This window comes from Gymnoscopelus braueri (genome assembly GCF_963280865.1).
Source record: "Gymnoscopelus braueri genome assembly, chromosome: 3".
Classification (NCBI taxonomy): Eukaryota; Metazoa; Chordata; class Actinopteri; order Myctophiformes; family Myctophidae; genus Gymnoscopelus; species Gymnoscopelus braueri.
In genome coordinates this window covers 42,863,514-42,883,513 of record NC_137612.1, presented here as the reverse complement: position 1 = coordinate 42,883,513, position 20,000 = coordinate 42,863,514, and the positions used below count along the sequence as shown (strand labels likewise).

General features: G+C 44.6%; 1 protein-coding gene across 2 annotated transcripts in view; it reads right to left on the bottom strand.

Moving 5' to 3' along the window:
• Nucleotides 1-20,000, bottom strand: part of ripor3 (RIPOR family member 3) — a 47,906-nt gene that overhangs the window by 4,471 nt on the left and 23,435 nt on the right. The window contains exons 3-20 of one of the 2 annotated variants that reach the window (XM_080423789.1): nucleotides 19,951-20,000; nucleotides 19,542-19,620; nucleotides 19,239-19,262; nucleotides 19,074-19,127; nucleotides 18,220-18,369; nucleotides 14,947-15,010; nucleotides 14,776-14,819; nucleotides 5,087-5,212; nucleotides 4,489-4,634; nucleotides 3,754-3,862; nucleotides 3,408-3,565; nucleotides 2,666-2,848; nucleotides 2,411-2,486; nucleotides 1,467-1,916; nucleotides 1,000-1,136; nucleotides 669-834; nucleotides 306-435; nucleotides 33-197 (exon numbers count right to left, since the gene is read on the bottom strand). The exon at nucleotides 19,951-20,000 is cut by the window's right edge and continues 106 nt beyond it. In XM_080423789.1, the coding sequence (XP_080279915.1) occupies nucleotides 33-197; nucleotides 306-435; nucleotides 669-834; nucleotides 1,000-1,136; nucleotides 1,467-1,916; nucleotides 2,411-2,486; nucleotides 2,666-2,848; nucleotides 3,408-3,565; nucleotides 3,754-3,862; nucleotides 4,489-4,634; nucleotides 5,087-5,212; nucleotides 14,776-14,819; nucleotides 14,947-15,010; nucleotides 18,220-18,369; nucleotides 19,074-19,127; nucleotides 19,239-19,262; nucleotides 19,542-19,620; nucleotides 19,951-20,000 (2,311 nt within the window). The remainder of the gene's footprint in view (nucleotides 1-32; nucleotides 198-305; nucleotides 436-668; nucleotides 835-999; nucleotides 1,137-1,466; nucleotides 1,917-2,410; nucleotides 2,487-2,665; nucleotides 2,849-3,407; nucleotides 3,566-3,753; nucleotides 3,863-4,488; nucleotides 4,635-5,086; nucleotides 5,213-14,775; nucleotides 14,820-14,946; nucleotides 15,011-18,219; nucleotides 18,370-19,073; nucleotides 19,128-19,238; nucleotides 19,263-19,541; nucleotides 19,621-19,950) is intronic. The other variant, XM_080423790.1, reaches the window with a different exon arrangement.

Sequence of the window (20,000 nt, the reverse complement as noted above, 5' to 3'; positions counted from 1 at the left end):
TGAGAGTAACTGATCGTGTCATTGTCACACACCGGTTTCTGATTGGCCGGGCTGCTTGGCCTTGACTTTGTGTGAGTAGCGTTTGCGAAGCGCCCTGGAGAAGCTGTCGACGTGACAACAGAAAGGGGAGGAGCCGTCGCCGACACACTCGTCCCAGAACAACAGCAAGTCCCTGCTTCTCTGTGACTGAGGAAGAACTGCAGACAAAACACAACAAATAAACCTACTGACTGACTGACAGACAGACAGACAGACAGACAGACAGACAGACAGACAGACAGACAGACAGACAGACAGATACTGACTGTCGCTGGTAGAGATGTTGTCATTCTTCTCCAGCAGCAGACAGTTGATGTGTTCCAACACTGCAGCCTGTAGTGTCATCTCCTCCAGCAGCTCTCTGACAGACAGACTGAAATCCACTGCACTCACTGCCTGGAACACACAACACCACACCACACCACACCACACCACACCACACCACACCACACCACACCACACCACACCACACCACACCACACCATAACACAACACCACACAACACGCTCCATTTGACCAATTCATTTTTATAATCATGCACCTTATAGTGTACATTATACATAATATATCATACATTATGAATCATTAGACCGGTGCCCGTTAGGCAGTGTGTTTCAGCGTGTTTCTACCTGTAGCAGGATGGTACAAATGTCCAGGTGAGTTTCCAGTGTCTGGTCAAGACTCCAGTTCCCAGAAGTCAGTGGGGCGATTGTCAGTTCCTCCTCCGAAGCTGATTGGCTGTCGTGAGAGAGAAGACCCATGCTTCTCAGAGTGCTCTGCTGGAATGAACTGATTCTATTGGAGAACAAACGGGAGTGACAATGACAGAGTGACAATGACAGAGTGAGGTCACTGAATAGGACATCAGTTTTCCATAGGCCACAAACTGTCAATCAAACAAACAAATGTTTGGATTTGTCATGGTTAGTAATCATTACATTTTACATGTCTAATCCATACCCTGTCTCTTTGAGTCTCAGGCTACCCAGACAGGAAGTGTCATCGTCTGACAGGAAGTCAAAGCTGCCCAGGACTTCCTCCACGGCCAGAGTCTCCTCTGATGATGATGTTGAGCTCTTTAACAGAGACAAGTCATTCTACAGGGCACACACACACACACACACACACACACACACACACACACACACACACACACACACACACACACACACACACACACACACACACACACACACACACACACACACGTACAAAGACATACAGGGATGGAGAATGTCAGAGGATGTTCAAATGTATGTTTCTTCGTGCTTGTGTGCGTGTGCGTGTGCGTATGTGTGTGTGTGTGTGTGTGTGTGTGTGTGTGTTTGCTCGCTCACTCGCGTGCGTGCATGTGTGCGCGCGTACGTGTACATGCGTGCGCGCCTATTTAAAGACGTATAGATGTATGCGACTCTGGGTGGATGTACCTTCAGTATGGTCGCCAGGTGCAGTATTTGGTTGTCCAGCATTCTCAGCTCTTTCTCAGAACAGCTGTGGTTCTGCAGGCAGTTCTCCAGCTCAGCTATCAGAGCTCCCACACTGACCGCCTGGGCCCTGCGCTGGGCCCAGCTCACCGCAGGTCTGCCCAGGGACGGAGGTATGGATGGGGGTATGGGTGGAGGTATGGATGGAGTTATGGATGCAGGTCCTGATGGAGGTATGGATGGAGCTACTGGTGAGGGTAAGGATGGAGCTACTGGTGGGGGTAAGGGTGGGGAGGGTGATGGCGGTACGGATGGAGGTAGTGATGGGGTTATGGGAGGAGTTACTGATAGGGATAAGGGTGGGGATGGTGATAGAGGTAAAGGTGGGGTTGGGGGTGGGGATGGGGTTGGGTCAGGGAAAGGGGTCAAGCCCGTCTGGCCTTCTGGGGACTCCTGCATTGCAACAGAATGGAACAGGTCAGGTTAGGATTAACGACCAACCCTCTAGTCTTACTTGAGTTAGAACTGTACTCTGAGTCTGACCGCTTTTTTCTGTCTACACACCAAATCTCTTTGCCAAGATTAGCCGACCTACAAGCTCAAAACACGTTGCAACTCGGCGTGTTTTGAGCTTATTTGGCAAATGTTCCCCGCAGAATAGGAATGCTGGGGTTAGAAGAGAATGTGGTTTAGTTTATTTTGTGTTCTTGTGTTTGTTTGTGTTGTTTTCATGCAGGTTGTTAGTTTGTACAAAAAACCTTCAGGAAAGTTACTACTAATTAAAATCCATTAATATGATTGTGAAGTGGGCCATTCTGCATAATGAGTACTTTGCTACTGTAAGTATATATTCTTATGTCTTTTGCCAAGTAACATTTTAATAGAAACATCTGAGTACTTCTTCCACCACATGCATGTTGCTGTACTCTGCCCTCCATAGGTCTTACCTGTCCACTGTCGCTGGTCTGTCTGAGGCCTAGCTCTGTTTCTGGATTCTGTCTGAGGATATCTGGAGTGCTGCACCTGTCATATTCATAATATCTCATGTATAAATTCAGAAGAGCAGAGAGACCAAATGAGTATTGTATTGACATACATAATACTGAACCATAAAGACTGGTTAAAAACCATATTTCGATTTATTAAAATGAGTTATGTTACTGCAACTTGAACGCATGAATGAGTAAATGTGACATCCTCACCTCTTGGTCTCTGACACGCCTCTCCACTCCTCGTCTCCCAACGTTCTCATGCTCTGTGTGTCCTCCAGGGTGACCTCCAGGGAGCCGTCCTCTCCCAGGGACAGCTGGCTCTGGCTGCCCCCCACACTGGTGTCCATCAGGCTGGGACTGGAGGTCCGGGTCAGGCTGCTGTGGAGTTCTGACCTGGGATTGGATGGAAAATGTTAAGTGCCAGAGACCCCCAGAAGAGAAGATTTGTGTTAAAATGATAAAAAAAATATTCAAACAACGATTTTTTTTAAAATAGTTAAAAAATAGCAGCGTGGCATGGTGTGACACGCTGTGAGCTTGTACATCTGCTGTTTTTGAATAGCCACCGTATAAAATATGGATAAAGGGGTTAAAATGATTGTGATGCTGCATTAACACATTTTGCTGGGGACCCCCCTGGAACCTCCTCAAGGACCCTCTTTGAGAACCAATGGTATACGGTCACGTTTCAGAAGATAAAAGAACATAAAGTCACGTTTCGGAACAATAAAGCATGAAGGTCACATGTCACATGTCACCTTTATTTAAGATTCTCAGAGAGATCGTTGAGGGAGACCCTCATTTACAATGATGCAGAGATTACACATAAGTTGAGTAACATAAGAACAACAAAAAGAAAACTATGTTGACAACAATCAGTACGCTTCAGATGTAAGTTCCTTGTTTTATTTAAAGTAATATGGCCAGGAATAACCCTGCTAACTCTACTAACCTGGGAGTGATTGGAGTACTGGTGAAGTTTGGAGTGATGGCGCTGTGGGCGGGGTCAGATAGGTAGCTCAGTAGAGACACGCCCCCTCTGGGAGGACGGGGCCTGGGAACCAATGACGGCACAGGGCCTTCTGCATCCTGCAACTGACGTACCATAGACTGAGGAGAGGAGAGGAGAGGAGAGGAGAGGAGAGGAATTGCATTATTTTTATTACAATTATTTATTTCTCAATAAAGGGGGGTAGTGAGTGTGTGTGTTCGTGCGTGCGTGCGTGCGTGCGTGCGTGCGTGCGTGCGTGCGTGCGTGCGTGCGTGCGTGCGTGCGTGCGTGCGTGTGTTGTGCTCACTATAAAGTATTTCTCGGTGAAGCTGGGTGTACTGGGAGCCGTCCAGCTGTATACAGAACTCTTCCTGCTGGGAGACACTGGACGCATCTTCTCACCACTGTCAAATGGACTGTAACACACACACACACACACACACACACACACACACACGCACACACACACACACACACACACACACACACACACACACACACACACACACACACACACACACACACACACACACACACACACACACACACACACACACACACACACACACACACACACACACACACACACACACACACACAGAGAGAGAGGTTATTATCACAAGTAAGACGCGCGAACGCTGGAAGCGAACGCAGATTGACTGTGGCTGCTATATTTCAACCACACTGTAGTAGTGCACTCTGGCGCACTCTGCCGGCTGCAGACAGGCAGTGCAGCTGCTGGCATTTCAGCACGGAGTTTCGAGTCACATGGGGGCGCGAGCCAATGAGAGCGCGGCTGTACACCGACACACACACACACACACACAACCCAAGCACGGTTACATAGTAAGCTCCACTTGGTCGGAGGCGCGGCTTCGCCGCGCCTCCTTCCGCGTTCGCAATCATTGTCAGAATCAGAATGAATCAACTTTCTGACACATCACAGGTGTGTGTGTGTGTGTGTGTGTGTGTGTGTGTGTGTGTGTGTGTGTGTGTGTGTGTGTGTGTGTGTGTGTGTGTGTGTGTGTGTGTGTGAACTTACTTCCAGGTGACCTCTAGTTGCAGTTTGATGGTTCCCAGCTCGGTGATGTCCACCAGCATCAGCTGAGGTCTCGCCACGAAGAAATCTGCACTCGCACACGTTACCATGCCAACCAGCAGCCAACCCAAACCCTTGGCCTCTGTCACCTGGAAACACGCATTGGATTGGTTGGTTTTGTATTCATAATAGACATGGGCGCCACCCACTTTCACATGAAAGATAGAGATGTGACAGAAGGTCAAAAGGTCAGGACAAGAACATTTAACACCTCCTATAACACCTGTACACAGTAAGATCCTCAAGCCATGTCAACGTTGACACGTTGCATGTCAACGTTTAGGTTTAGGGTTAGTTATTATTTACTTCGAATGAAAGAAATCTAGGATTGGGTCAACATAGTCCGCATCTACGTACATGTATGTTCACAATACATTATTACCCCTATACCTCCCAGTCTCGGGGCGGACACTTTAACCACAAGGCCACTGAGCTGTACTTACAAGAGTACTTACAACTTGTCTTACTCTTTGTCTTTGTGTTAAAAAATACTTGTAATATAGGAACACAAATAAAAGTACCAGCCTGCGTGTGCCTTTACCTTGATTTCAAAGTTGTGATGTATGTGTGGGAGGAAGATCATCTCCTCTTCGTCCCAGTACTGTCTGTCGTCTGATTGGATCCTCCCTCGAATCCTCCACCGCTGGCGGCCTAATCGCACCACCACCTGGAGCCATGACATCATCATCCACTTTATAACCACACTGAAGCTGTTCAGCTTGATAGCCTGCTCTGTTGGGATCAGTGGTGGTGGGATGTAAACGTGTGATTTTAGGCTACTCAAGTAATCTACTTACCGAGGGGACTGTTATATGTTTTTACTTCACTAAATGTATTGTTGCAGAGTGCACTTTTCTAGTTGGTGATAAAGTGGAGTTGCTTTTTTTTATTTGATCAAGTGGAGTCTAAAGTCAACAAGGGGTCCACAACGCAATTCATGCAAAAAAAACTAAAGTGGAGAGAAAAAAAACACTGTACACACGATATTTGGCACTAATCGGTCTAGCAGTTCGTGAACTTCGTGGCCATTTTGTGGTGCCGCAGATAGAAAACCCATTCCTTTTTCCAATAGAGATTTCGGAAAGTATCTATATCAATTATTTTAAGCCTGTAACCAAGCCTCCAGGCTCCTGGTCAATCATGACCATAAAACATTAGATTCTGTGTCAAAAAGTATTTGAATATTTAATTATATTTATACTATGCTTAATAAATATCCTCATTTTTTGCGGTTTTCAAATATTGCTTTTGACACAGAATTAAATGCTTTATGGTTATGATGACTGGAGGCTTGGTTCCAGGCATAAAATAGTTTATCTAAATATTTTGATATTTTCGGGCCACCACTCTATGCCCTATTAGCCCCGGAACACGCACGCACGCACGCACGCACGCACGCACGCACGCACGCACGCACGCACGCACGCACGCACGCACGCACGCACGCACGCACGCACGCACGCACGCACGCACGCACGCACGCACGCACGCACGCACGCACGCACGCACGCAGTGTTGCCAGGCTGGGTGGAACTCCATATATGGACAAGTCTATGACGTCGGTCATCTATGACGTATGACTCCATATTTAGGCATTTGTGCTGCTCTACCAATAATATAAGTGTTAGCGTACGGAACAGAACAGCATTATTCGACAAAGCCTGTTTGAAGCAGGCGTTCAGTCCATATCGAGACCCATGGCAGCAGTGTAGATGGTGTACATATCTGACGGTAAGGTTGTTGACCGCAAGCCATGGGGACTGTCCAAGCTGGCTGACCTGTTCCTGGGAGCGCTGGAGTTCATCAGCGGGTTCATCCGCACTCTGACACAACCGAGTTCTCCTCCGCCTGATCCCCATGGAAGGAGGACGGGCAGGATAAACAGTGAAGGAGGTCCCTGTCCTCCGCCCCAGTCCGGAGGAGGATGACGATAGCTAAATGCCTACAGTCCTGTGCAGTGATTCTCAACCTTGTTCATTTCAAGGACCCCTAGACCCCAGGTTGAGAACCACTGCTCTAGTGTAGGCATTGGGGGCGTGGCACAGCCTCTCTCTGTTCATCATCGATGATGATGATGATGCCACCCCACCTCGTTGGTTGCCTCTGCCGTTTGGTGACGGTAGATTCATGACGCTTCCCTGGGAATCCCTACATGTAGGGGCCAGGATGGCTGAACACGGCAACTAAACAGAATCATAGAAAAGAATAGAGGACTCTGTACTACCAACTGAACTGCACCAGAGCAGACACGACTGCAACAGATAGGAATAGAAACTCAAGCTTCTAATCCGGTTGATCTCCATCGGGAATGAATGCAGAAAACAAAGATATGCTTTATGGGCAAACGGACAGACAGTAATGGACACAACATGTTTGTAAAGGAGAACTGTGAGTGGGAGGACAATAACTGAAAAGTTGGAAACCTTTGTGTCTTTTTTTCTTCTCTTTTTTTTTTTGCCCTGACCTTCATTGAGCCGATATCAAAGCCAAGCAGTAGATGAGATCAGAAGTGCCAGTTACTGTACTTTCTGGGCGCTTGCAAACAATACTGTGTGTATGGTTCAAAGAGAATTCAACTAGCCAGCAATTACTTCAGAATCGGTAACTTTTATTTTCTGGCCCGGGCTGCAACGGACGAGCCTGCCTCCACAGTCAACGCTGTTGTATATTAGTCCTGGATCCACATGGGATCCACACTGTTATTGGACCCTGTCTTGTTTTTTTACGTTGTCTTTGGTAACATTAGCAGTGGTGGGAAAAGTACTAAAATGTTTTACTGAGTAAAAGTATCAATACTGCAATGTGGAAATACAGTAAAGTCTGGTATTCAAATTTAATTGAGTAAAAATACAAAAGTATTGGTATCAAAATGTACTTAAAGTACCAAAAGCAAAAGTACTCATTATGCAGAATGTCCCATTTCACAAGTTTTCAAATGTATAAAATATAAAAAAAAACTTTTGAAAATAGCAGATCTACAAGCTCTACAAGTTTATAGATTGGCTATTTTCAAATGGGCAAAAAGTATATAGGGCTGAAGTGGTTAATGTATGTTTTGTAATCATAATCAAAATCTACAAAGTAACTAGTAACTAAGGTTTTCAAATAAATGTGGTGCAGTTAAAGTACAATATTTGCCTCTGAGATTAGTGGAGTAGAAGTAAAAGTACTTAAAACTGGAAACACTGTAGTAAAGTAAAAAATCACACCCTGTGTGAAGTGGGCGGTGTCTTGCTAGCTAATCACAATACTGAATGGAGTCAACCAATCATGTACAAAGAATAAATACATTTATTGAAACACTCTTTATGATGGAAGAAACCATAACTTGAAAAAAACAAATTTATGTTTTTTTCCAAGTTATGGTTTCTTATATAGGGCTATGCACACGTGTCATGTGACACAGTCCTGAATAGACTGTGATTGGCCAATCACGGTGCATTGTACAAATTGTACAAATAAAATTGTACAAAATTGTACAAATATCCAAACCTCACTTATAGGGGCGGTTTCACCGCCCACTTCACACTGGGTGTGATTTTTGGGCGGTCACAGTGGTCATCACAGTGATGGAAGTTCACTTAAAGAAAAGTAATATTGTGGACCAACCATTGTACACCCCTAACTTAAAAAAAAACATAAATGTGTTTTTTTTAAAAGTGCATAGTCCTATTTATAGGGCTATGCACATGTGTCATGTTTCACTAGCCAATCACAGTCCTGAATAGACTGTGATTGGCCAATCACAGTGCAGGGTTAGGGGGTACACTGGTGGCCAATCACAGCGCAGGGTTGGGGGGGTGCAATGGGTGGGGGGGGTACAATGGTGGCCAATCACAGTGCAGCGAATGTCGATGTCCAAACCTCACATATAGGGGCGGTTTCACCGCCCAAAAATACCTCACAATTGTACTTCAGGGAAAGTAACTAAATACTGTAAGTATCCTTGGGAACCAATGGTTCCAGAGCCATGGGGCCCATAGGGTCCTGTTTCTGTAGCGCGAGGCAGCTTGATGTACAAGTTCATCCCCTGGACATGACGCTAGTATGTCGCAGGGACTTCTCTTGGTGCTGAGTGCCAAACAGGGAGGCATTGGGTCCCATTTTTATAGTCTTTGGTATGATGACCCCGGCTGGGGAATTTAACCCCGACCTCCCAATCTCAGGGCGGACACGCTAACCACAAGGGCACCGAGCTGGAACCAAATACTACAAATCTTGTTCCCTGGCACAAAATACTTTCAGATGGGGGATCTGCGGACAATTACTATTAATCTTAAATCTGGGGGGTCCTTGCCATGAAAATGCTTAAGAACCACTTGTTTAACAACATTATGAAACAAGCCCAAATAAGCAACTACACTTTAGAAACAAGCCCAAAAAAACACAATCCGCAACTACCAATATTTACAAGAACCTTCACAGAAAAACAAGCCCAAAGTCGCTTATAATAAGGAGACATGGCAACGCTGGTACAGTCCCGTGCGCGCCACAGTGCGCAAGCCAGGTTCAGAAAAGCACTAATGCATTATGGGTGCTAAATAATAACCGATTATGGCTTATCGATGGCCAAAATGCAAAACCTCCTATGTGCAAATTTCATGATTTTCAGATTTCACTGTGGATGAGGACTATAGGCTATGCTGCACATGCTCAGTCTGTCTGCAAGATAGTCCCGCCCCTCATTTTGTCAGAAAAAGTCATTTGACTAAAACCTCCTATCTTGTTCAGTGCCAATTAGTGCTAAAATGTTGAAGCGCAAAACCTCTTATCTGCACCAGAACTAGTTGAGCAGCAGACAGAGCTGAAACTTGGGAATTCTATGTTATGTAGACCGTCTAAATGTCTTTCAGTTTGTAGTAATCAATTATTTTCAAAATAAAAAAGTGTCTTCCCCCCTTACTAGTTAAGTATTTGTTTGTAACTGTCAAGTTAATTGCATTGCCTTGTTGATTGCTTATGATTAGTGTCAGGTGGTGACACTTTTATCACACCAAGAGTGTGAGTTGATAAAAAAATAAATAATGGTAATACTTGATACAGTACTGTAGAATGTCTTGATCTCAAAATGAGCATAAAAAAAGCATTATTTAACAAAAATAATGTTTGTTTGTAAGCCTAACTATTTCTAGGTAAAAACCTCCTATGTGCATCTATGTAGATAGGAGGTCATTTTTAGGTATAGATAGGAGGTTTTGGCATTGAACATTTTGAACTTGTGGTTAGAGGTTGTCATTGCTGCTTAAATGTGAACGTCATTGTCGTGATTTTTTATTAATTGCAGATCAAAATCACACGTGAACACCGTGGCAGCCAACAACCCTGTGAAAATATTGTGGTGTGTCGGTTGGGGGGTATGAGGGTATGGGGGTGGGATGGGGTTTGGAGTCACAGGGTGTGGGAGGTTTGGGTGGTGGTTGGGGGGGTATGGGGTGGGGGGTGCATGAGGGTTTGGGTGGGTGGAGTTTGGGGGTTGTGGTGTGCTGGTTGGGGGCATGGGGACCGGGGGTTCTGGGAGTCGGGGTAATGGGTTGGGTGGGATTTGGGGGTATGAGGGTATGGGGTGTGATGGGGTTTTGAGTTATAGGGGTTGTGAGGTGTGGGCTGGCAGTTGGTGGGTATGGGGTTTGTGGGAGTGGGGGAGTATTGCAGGTGGTGGAGTTGGGGGGTAGAGGGTATGGGGGGGATTATGTTGAGGGGGGCATAGGCCAGTTAGGCCGGATCATACAGGATAGGGTCTTTGTGATGCGAAAGTGTGGTCTAGCCAACACCAACTCAGGACTCCTGAAGTGGGATGGGGTTTTGAGTTAGGGAGGTGGAGAGGTGTGGGCTGGCAGTTGGGGGGGTTGTGGGAGTGGGGGAGTATTGCAGTAGGTGGAGTTGGGGGGTATAGGGTATGGGGGGGGATTATGTTGAGGGGGGCATAGGCCAGTTAGGCCGGATCACACAGGATAGGGTCTTTGCGATGCGAGAGTGTGGTCTAGCCAACACCAACTCGGGACCCCTGAAGTGGGATGGGGTTTTGAGTTATGGAGGTGGAGAGGTGTGGGCTGGCAGTTGGGGGGGGGGTGTTGTGGGAGTGGGGGAGTATTGCAGGTGGTGGAGTTGGGGGTAGAGGGTATGGGGGGGATTATGTTGAGGGGGGCATGGGTCAGTTAGGCCGGATCATATAGAATAGGGTCTTTGCGATGTGTGAGTGTGGTCTAGCCAACACCAACTTGGGACTCCTGAATCGCTGCCCTCCACACTCCTATCTAGCATCAGGGTCTACAGTATTGTTGGCTAAGCTGTTACGCCTGAAGTGCATCTACGTAGGTGGTGCACTTCTTGTCTCTCCTGGCTTTGCCCTGGGTTGGCTCTCATAGTGTTAGTTTGCTTGCCACTAGTTATGGGTCCCTGACGCAGTGCCCTGCCTCATCCTTCTCTCTCTGACTTTGTCTGTGACCCATGGTAGGTTCCTGTAGAGGACCACATTTCTGATGTGGTCCGTCCATGTGACTCCTAGTGCCATTCATAGCATTCTTGTGTAGACTCCATCCAAGGCCCTTTCCTGTTGTGCTGTGACGGTCCATGTCTCAGCCCCATACAGCAGTACTGACTCCACTGTAGCTATACGAACAGCCGCCTCTTGAGGTCTTCTCCCATGTCTGATTTCCACACTCTCCTCATCCCATGCAAGGCATTCCAGTCAAGTGCCCCCCGGACCTTCAGGTCCTGTTCCATTGAAGCAGTCCAGGCCCAGATTATTAGAAGTCCTGGACTGCCTTGAGTAGCTTGTCTCCATCATCTGAACCATCTTCTCAGGAACTCCATAGGCCCGGAAAATGTTCATCAGATTCCCCCGGTGGATGGTGCCAAAAGCCTTTTGGAAGTCATGAAGGTGATCACCACTGAAAGATTCCGCTCCTTACTCCTTTCAGTATCCTCCTCAGCACCAGCATCTGCCCGAGTTTCTCATTACAGGGTCTAAGATGGGTCTAAGACGGTTGAAGATCTTCCTGTTAGCCGTCTTGGCAACTTGTGAGCTCAAGCTAATGCCTTGGTGAGTTCGCCTGACTTTGGTACTGGATCGATGATCATTTTGCTCCACAGCTTCAGCAGCTTGCTAGACGTGTGTGCTTGATCAAATCCAACACCACCTCGTCTATGGGCACATACATCAGAACCTCTGCTGTCACTCCATCTTCCCCGCAGCTCTTGCCTCACTTGATAGTAACCTTGGCCCTCTGGTACTCATCCATGGTGAAGTTTGGGAAGGTCATGGAAGACAGGAGCATCGGATCATCCTCTTCTTCGGTTGAAGGAGGATTTCCTAGGAGTGTTTTGAAGTGCTGGTACCATGTTTCAACTCGTTCCTCTGCGCTTTCTCCCCAGATCTTGGAAGTCTGAGAAGAGCTTCTGCCAGAAATATCATTGATGAGCTTCCAGCTCTTGCCATGTTTCCGGTTAACATGCACCTCTTTAATGTCCTTGATCTTTTGGGTCAGCTCCCGTTGTTCCAATTGCATACACTTGATATAGCTCCTCCTTCCTCCGCTTATATTCCTCCCTCAGACACTCTCCTTTTTGGTCAGCGACAAAGTCCCTGTGTGCTGCTCTCATCTCCTCCATGGCTGTGGTGATTCTAGGGTCAAGGCATCCTTCTTTCCTCCTTGCTTATAGGCTCTTTAAGACATTCAATGATCTTACATACTATTCCACTATCCACACCGGACACAAGGTTGGAGATCCAGTTGTATGAGTTAGGGGAATTGGAGGGCATGAGGGTTTGGGTGGGTGGGGTTTGGGGGTGTGTTGTGCTGGTTGGGGGGAATGGGGGTTGTGGGAGAGGGGGGGTATTTCAGGTGGTGGAGTTGAGGGTATAGGGGGGATTATGTCGAGGGGTGCCTGGGCCAGTTGTTTTGTAGTCCACCTAATTGTTGAAAAAAGCGTATACAGTCTACTAACCCTTTCATCCATTGAAAATGCGCTATCGTATACCCACGACCACGCGCATCTCGTGCAGGGAATGATTATTGTATACCTCAGAAAACAAACCTAGACCACACCACTGATGCAACTGTTTGCAGCTGTAAATGTATTTATTTACAGCCTGTACTATTTATCATTATTTAGTTATGCAATCACTTAAAGGAGAATACCGGACAAATTAAGTGTTGTCTTTGATGTCTCGTTACTCACCTATTGACGTGAAAAGTGGCGTTCTTTTTTTTCCATCGATTCCCCTGTCGTCATTTTTTAAACCCCCTCCGTTGTCATAATGGGAGCGCGTGGGTTAGGGAGATTCGTCTATTATAACCGATGCAAAGTTGTTTTTTTCTCTACACGAGTTGCCAGGTTCTGGAAAGAAACAAGCATCCAGTGTTAAATCGTTCGGCAGTAGCGCTAGCCTCTCAGGCTAGCTACTCTCATGTTTGACTATCATGAGACTCCACAATGACTAGCAGTAGAGAAAAAAACAACTTTGCATCGGTTATAATAGACGAATCTCCCTAACCCACGCGCTCCCATTATGACAACGGAGGGGGTTTAAAAAATGACGACAGGGGAATCGATGGAAAAAAAGAACGCCACTTTTCACGTCAATAGGTGAGTAACGAGACATCAAAGACAACACTTAATTTGTCCGGTATTCTCCTTTAACATCACAGTGCAAAAGCTCCTATCTGCAGAATTATCCAGGAAAAGTGGGGAAAAACCTCCTATCTGCATTTGCAATATGAGATCAGTGTAATTAACATATAATATTGTAATATAATCCAGAAATCCAGAAACGGTGAATTATGTGATGGGTATCATAAAAAAATAGCATTGTGCAAAAAAGATACAACATTTTGTAGTTTTCTTTTTCATTTTCCCAACAATGTTAATTTTTCAGATAGGAGGTTTTGCGTTTTGGCCATCGTTATGTTACATCCCTTTACAACAAACACATGCCCGCAACTGCATGAGGGATTATAAGCCTTACAGTTTTCTCACACAAATTCAAAGCATTTCAAAGCGTTTGAGTCTACTTCAATAAGCAGTATGTAAATTATCAATAGATACAAATAAGTACAAATTCAATTTCGAGTTCCCATCACCACTATTTGAAAGGCACTATCTAAGCAGGCCTTGTGGCTACTATAACTACCCTATAAACGTCAATTTACTGTCACTGTCTTGCAGAGAGCAATCTGGGAACCCATTCGGTAAAAAATAAATATATATATATCTGAATCTGTCTTGAGAGATTATGCAGACAGTGACAGTCACAGCACCTGTTAATCTGACCCAGATGAAGGTAATGTTAGTAGTGGGGATGAATCGCTGCTAACTTCAGCCTCATCTGGAGTTGCAACATATGGATGATGAGGGCGAACACATGTTTTCCTTAATTTGGGCAGTTTAGCCATTTTTCCATTTTGTTCTTGATCTTCACGTTTTGTTTAGCTGAAGTTTCGTGTTTATATCCACTGATTCCGTTCATGATTAGGCTACTTCATTAGAAATGTTGCAACTGGACTCACTCACTGTTGACAGGTTATTGATGATGACGTAGCAGGAATGGACTTATTTGGCATCTGTTGATGACGATTTTACCAAAAAGACATTTGGAGGTGATTCATTTGCAAATGCGTATATTGTAAAGTTAACTGTGAGTGTGCAAATAAACAAACTCATGCAACACAACATTTCAATATTATTTAATGGTTTTTACCTATAATATATAGGTTAAAAGAAAAATCACTAAGGCGCTTGCAGTTCATTGCACTCAGCTTTTATAATAGATTTCTATAGATTAGTGGAGGCACTACGCCTACTGGCAGACAGACAGACAGACAGACAGACAGACAGAAGCGGTACTAGTAAACCAAAGACATGCAATACGCTGATGTCCAGTTTGAAATGTCAACTTGTTAGAGTTGCAGTTGATCAGCTGCAATTATATGACCTCTTTCAAGAAGATCTTTTCCATCCCAAGCCATAATTTATATTTCTCATTCTTTTCTCTTCTTCATGTATTTATTTATTTATTCATATTAATATTTAAACGTCTCTTGTGGCCCCCACTTTGAAGATCTGTGGAAAATTGCAGAATTCGCTAACTTGGTTCAAAAACACTCGAAAGGCAACACACTCTGGCAGTTGAGTTGCCATGAATTGGCTGTGCATGTGAGCGTGCATGTGGGTGCACATGTGAGTGTGCATGTGAGCGTGCATGTGAGTGCTAATAAGTGTTTCACCAACCTCATACTGGTCTCCAGGGCAGAGCCGGGCGAACCCGATGAGGCCTGCAAATGAAAACACATGTTACACAGCTCTGTGTGTGTGTGTGTGTGTGTGTGTGTGTGTGTGTGTGTGTGTGTGTGTGTGTGTGTGTGTGTGTGTGTGTGTGTGTGTGTGTGTGTGTGTGTGTACCTTTCATTTTGATATGTAGTTCTCCCAGTAGGATTTCCAACTCTCCTTCCATAACAGACATATCCTGAGAGAGAGAGAGAGAGAGAGAGAGAGAGAGAGAGAGAGAGAGAGAGAGAGAAAGACGGGGGGTGTGGGGCGTGGGAGAGAGGTGGTACTAAAATAAATGACTGTGGATTTTGATTCAACAGCTCTTGAATAATTAAAAGATTAAACATGTATTTATCCTATTATAAATTCAAGGAATCTGTCTGTCTGAACATATTTTTCTCCTCAGTGGATTAAGCAATTGATCTGAACTTTCACATGGGCATTGACCATTAGCATGGTCAATGGGAAACGAAAATGTTCACTTCTCCCAAATGTAATCTCTTTATATTGGCTTTTTTAGTTTGGTAGTTACTGCGCATGCAGTAACTACTATACTATGGCCTCTGTTGTCACGGTTGTGGTCAGTGCAGGCTATGGGATCTGCTCTGTCACGGTTACGGTCCCAGTCGGTGGGTGGACTTAGCTTCGGGACACTCATACACAACGCCACACAGAGAAGAACGGCAGCAGTACATCAGACAGCGCTAAATTTATAAAAGACTTTGATTTTGGAGCCGTGTCCAAACAATGCGTTTTATGAGCGGGGGAGCGCTTTGGATAGATATCATGTCCACAGCGCTCGCACAGAGCGTTTATTCACAAGTGCTTAATGTTCGCATGAACGTCGTGTTATTTGCACAAATAGCTTAGCTGCCTGAAACAATGTAAGCATGGACTTCTCATGGTTGTGGTTATGACTTACGACTCAATGTCAGGTAAATGACCGGTGTTGTTACACACAGCCATGATCAAATGAGCAGCCTCCCTAAAGTCTGCAAATACTTTGACTGCGCACATCCCCGTGTATGGACTAGTTATCTTATATTTTCAAGAACTTTAGGAGACAGTCCACCACTACCGACACTGGTAGTTGTCACATGATCACGTGGTGTATGTGGTTGGTTGCCTATAAAGGCATTGTAATGTTTACGTTCATTCAGTAAAGTATCTTGCCTCGACTTCTACTGTACACAGCAGAGTATTTTTTACATTGTGGTATTGCTACTTTTACTCAAGTAAAAAATCGGAATACTTCTACCACTGCCTGAGAGTGAAGCAGAGTGTGATTTGGAGCGAGCAGCAGGTCATCTCCTAGAGCAGAGGTCTTCAATGGGGTCCGGGACCCCTAGGGTGTCTTCAGAGTCACGACAGGGGGGGCCTTAAAATCTTTGTGTGATAGGAATAATTATATATATATATATTTTACATTAACCACTTGAATCCTAGCATCCCTATTCTGAGGGGAACATTAGCCGAAAATAGTCGATCTACATACAAGCTGTGAGCTTGTAGATCGACTATTTTCGGCAAAGAGGTCTGGTGTAGAGGGGAAAAAAGAGCAGACCAAGTACAGAGCCAAAGGTCAGGTTTACTAAATGTTTGAAATAAACAAAAAACATCAATTTACACAACACTGATAGTCTATGAAGCTATCTAAAGTTTAAACTGCAACACAATGTTATACAATATGTAGTGGGGGGTTCCTGCTTCATCGCTCTCTCAACAAAGAGGTCCTTGGCCTGAAAAACGTTGAAGACCCCTGTCGTCCTAGAGCGCTGGAGTGGAGTGCGGAAAACAGCCTGGTGAGCGCAGTGTGCTCAACTCCGCACACATACACATATAATGTATGTATGTATGTATGTATGTATGTATGTATGTATGTATGTATGTATGTATGTATGTATGTATGTATGTATGTATGTATGTATGTGTATGTGGGTGTGGGTGTGGGTGTGTGTGTGCGCGTGTGTGTGTGTGTGCGCGTGTGTGTGTGTGCGTGTGCGTGTGTGTGGTCATGAAGACATACACAGAGGCCAGCTGTTTCAGACTGTGGGTCAAAGGTCATTCTTCCAGCTCATGAAACTCATTGGGGGACAGAATGTGTTGATGTTCACCACAGACGCCAAATAACTCACTGTGTGTGTGTGAATGTGTGTGTGTGTGTGTGTGTGTGTGTGTGTGTGTGTGTGTGTGTGTGTGTGTGTGTGTGTGTGTGTGTGTGTGTGTGTGTGTGTGTGTGTGTGTCAGGTCCAATTAGTATTCGGGTCAAAAATGTAATGGGTCCATTAGTGATGGGGTCCGTCATTTTGGACCTGTGAAGAGCGCTAGGGTGTGTGATAGAGAAGTGATAAACTATCATATCATTGATGTTGGGTAGAAACCTCGTATCTCCATACATCAGCTTGTTATGTTTTTTTCGTAAATTAATGTCCCACTTCATCATACAAGAGTGTCGGTCAAAAGTAGTGAAAATAGCACCACGGTGCGTTGTGAGCTTGTTGATCGGGTTTTATTCGTTGTATGTTGCACATACAGTAGGGATGGGCCAATAATCGTTATTATCGTTTATCACAATAAGAAATGCTCTCAATAATTATATCACAGATATTTTAATTTATCATGAACTTGTCCATAATACACTGGACCTGAGTTGGCTCTGTACTTGGACCACTTTTTTCCGTCTACACTCTTTGCCCAAAATAGCCGATCGAAAAGTTCATATCCATCGCTTAAGAGTTTTAATCATATTTTGATTATCATGATAATATCATTAATCACGATTATTTTGGCCACAATAACATAAAATTGTAATATGGTCCCATCCCTAGCTTTAGTGGTTCAAAGGTAGATGCGTGTAACCGGGGTCGATTCAAACTTTATTAAACTGTGCCTTGGATTATTAGCTTATTTAGAAGCGGATCGAGCAAGCATACAGCATATTCCCCTAACAGGAATTGACACAAAGGAGGTGTGATACCCTCTGGTCAGGGCAAACCAGTACTTTGGCCCCCCATCTCCCCATGAAAGGAGTTACTCCCCTGGCCACCCACATCAGTTGGTGTGGAGCAAATGGAACCTCATGAAAAGATAGATCAATAGATCAAACAGTCCAATATTGCCATTACAGCCTTTAGGACGCTTATGCCTGCTGTGCGCATGTCTTAGAACCACTGACCTAGGTGATCTGTAAACATCTTGTTATTACAGTACAATACCTGTATTGTACTGCGTCATATGACACACACACTGAAAACTATAAGTGAGTCAAACACACACATTGCACACACAGAGACACACACACACACAGAGACACACACACACACACACAGACACACACACACACACACACACAAACACACACACACACACACACACACACACACAAGCACGCACGCACGCACTGACCTGCAGGCTGTGTCTGTGGGTTCGGTTGAGCTCCAGCAGGCTGTCTCGGGAGGCACGGGTGGATGGAGACAGAGAGAAGGCTCGCTTCATGTTGACCGCTCCCTGACACAACCTCCACTGAATGCAATACGTCTCATACAACTCTTCTACCTGATACACGCACACGCACACGCACACGCACACAACATTACACGAGTGAGCACTATTTTCAAGCACGTGCGGATGATGTTCATACACTATAGCTCGGCCTTCAACACCATTGCCCCAGCGAGGCTTGACATAAAGCTCACCGCAAGACCACCAGATTTCTGAACGGTTTCAACTTGGCTACCATGCCATAGACTGGCCACATGACATCTGACATCCACATTAACATTTAGCTTTTCTGGTAACACTTGCTCATAAGGTACCCGTAATTAATGCTTAATTTATGACTACTTAATACATTATTTAAGTGTTAATTAAGCATTAATTCATCATGAATTCCTTGTAATTCTTATATTAATTAACTTTGCTTAACTAATGATTAACTAATGATGTTAATTAATGATGAATTACAAGGAATTCATGCTTAATTAATGCTTAATTAATGCTTAATTAATGCTTAATTAACGCTTAATTAATGCATTATGTAATCCTAAATTAAGCTTTAATTACGGGGACCTTATGAGCAAGTGTTACCGATTTTCTTATATGTTGTAACTGCAATTTGTGGAACCTTGTGCGGAAAATAATTCCACCTACTCTATTACAGCTGTTTACAGCTGTAATAGAGTGTGATGTGATAAATTTGAAGTTGAAGACAGACAGACAGACAGACAGACAGACAGACAGACAGACAGACAGACATATACCTTACTGATCTGGAATTCCAGTCTCCTGATGTGTCTCTCCAATGCTCTGATCTCCTTCACACAGAAGATAAGGGAAGGTTTCAATGGGTTTGTTTGACACATAGGGAAAAGGTTTATTTTGTATAGTTTCTACAGAAGTGTTGAAGACAAAGAGTATGGAGTTACCTTCTCCAGATCATACAGGAAAGCCTAGGAACAGAAAAAAGACTTCATCATCATCATCATCCTCATCATCATGATCATACACACAAACACCACATGCAGAAGTATCCATACATTCTCAATCAATCAATCAATCAATCAATCAATCTCTCTCTCTCTCTCTCTCTCTCTCTCTCTCTCTCTCTCTCTCTCTCTCTCTCTCTCTCTCTCTCTCTCTCTCTCTCTCTCTCTCTCTCTCTCTCTCTCTCTCTCTCTCTCTCTCTCTCTCTCTCTCTCTCTCTCTCTCTCTCTCTCTCTCTCTCTCACCAGTCTGGAGTTCCTCTTGGTTTCTCTTTGTTGTGAAGACAGGAAGTCCATCTCAGCCTGGTGACCCTCCACGTACTCCCTACAGGAAATCATGATTGTTTTATAGTAGTTTTATAGCGACGTAACAAACCATTATTCTAAACACCAACATACATACACATACATGAGTCCTTCCCTATAAACATACATGAGCATCCTTAGCCATACTTGAATCCTTCCCTAATAGCCATAGTTGAATCCTTCCCTTGTATACATATTTGAATCCTTCCCTGGTACGTACTTGAATCGTCCTAGTGTACATACTTGTCCTTCCCTAGAATCCATATTTGAATCCTTCCCTAGTATACACACGTGAATCCTTCTCTAGTATCCATACTCAAATCCATCCCTAGTAGTATACAGTACATACTTGAGTCCTTTTCGCAGAGCCTGGAAGATTCTATCCACCTGATCCGGCTG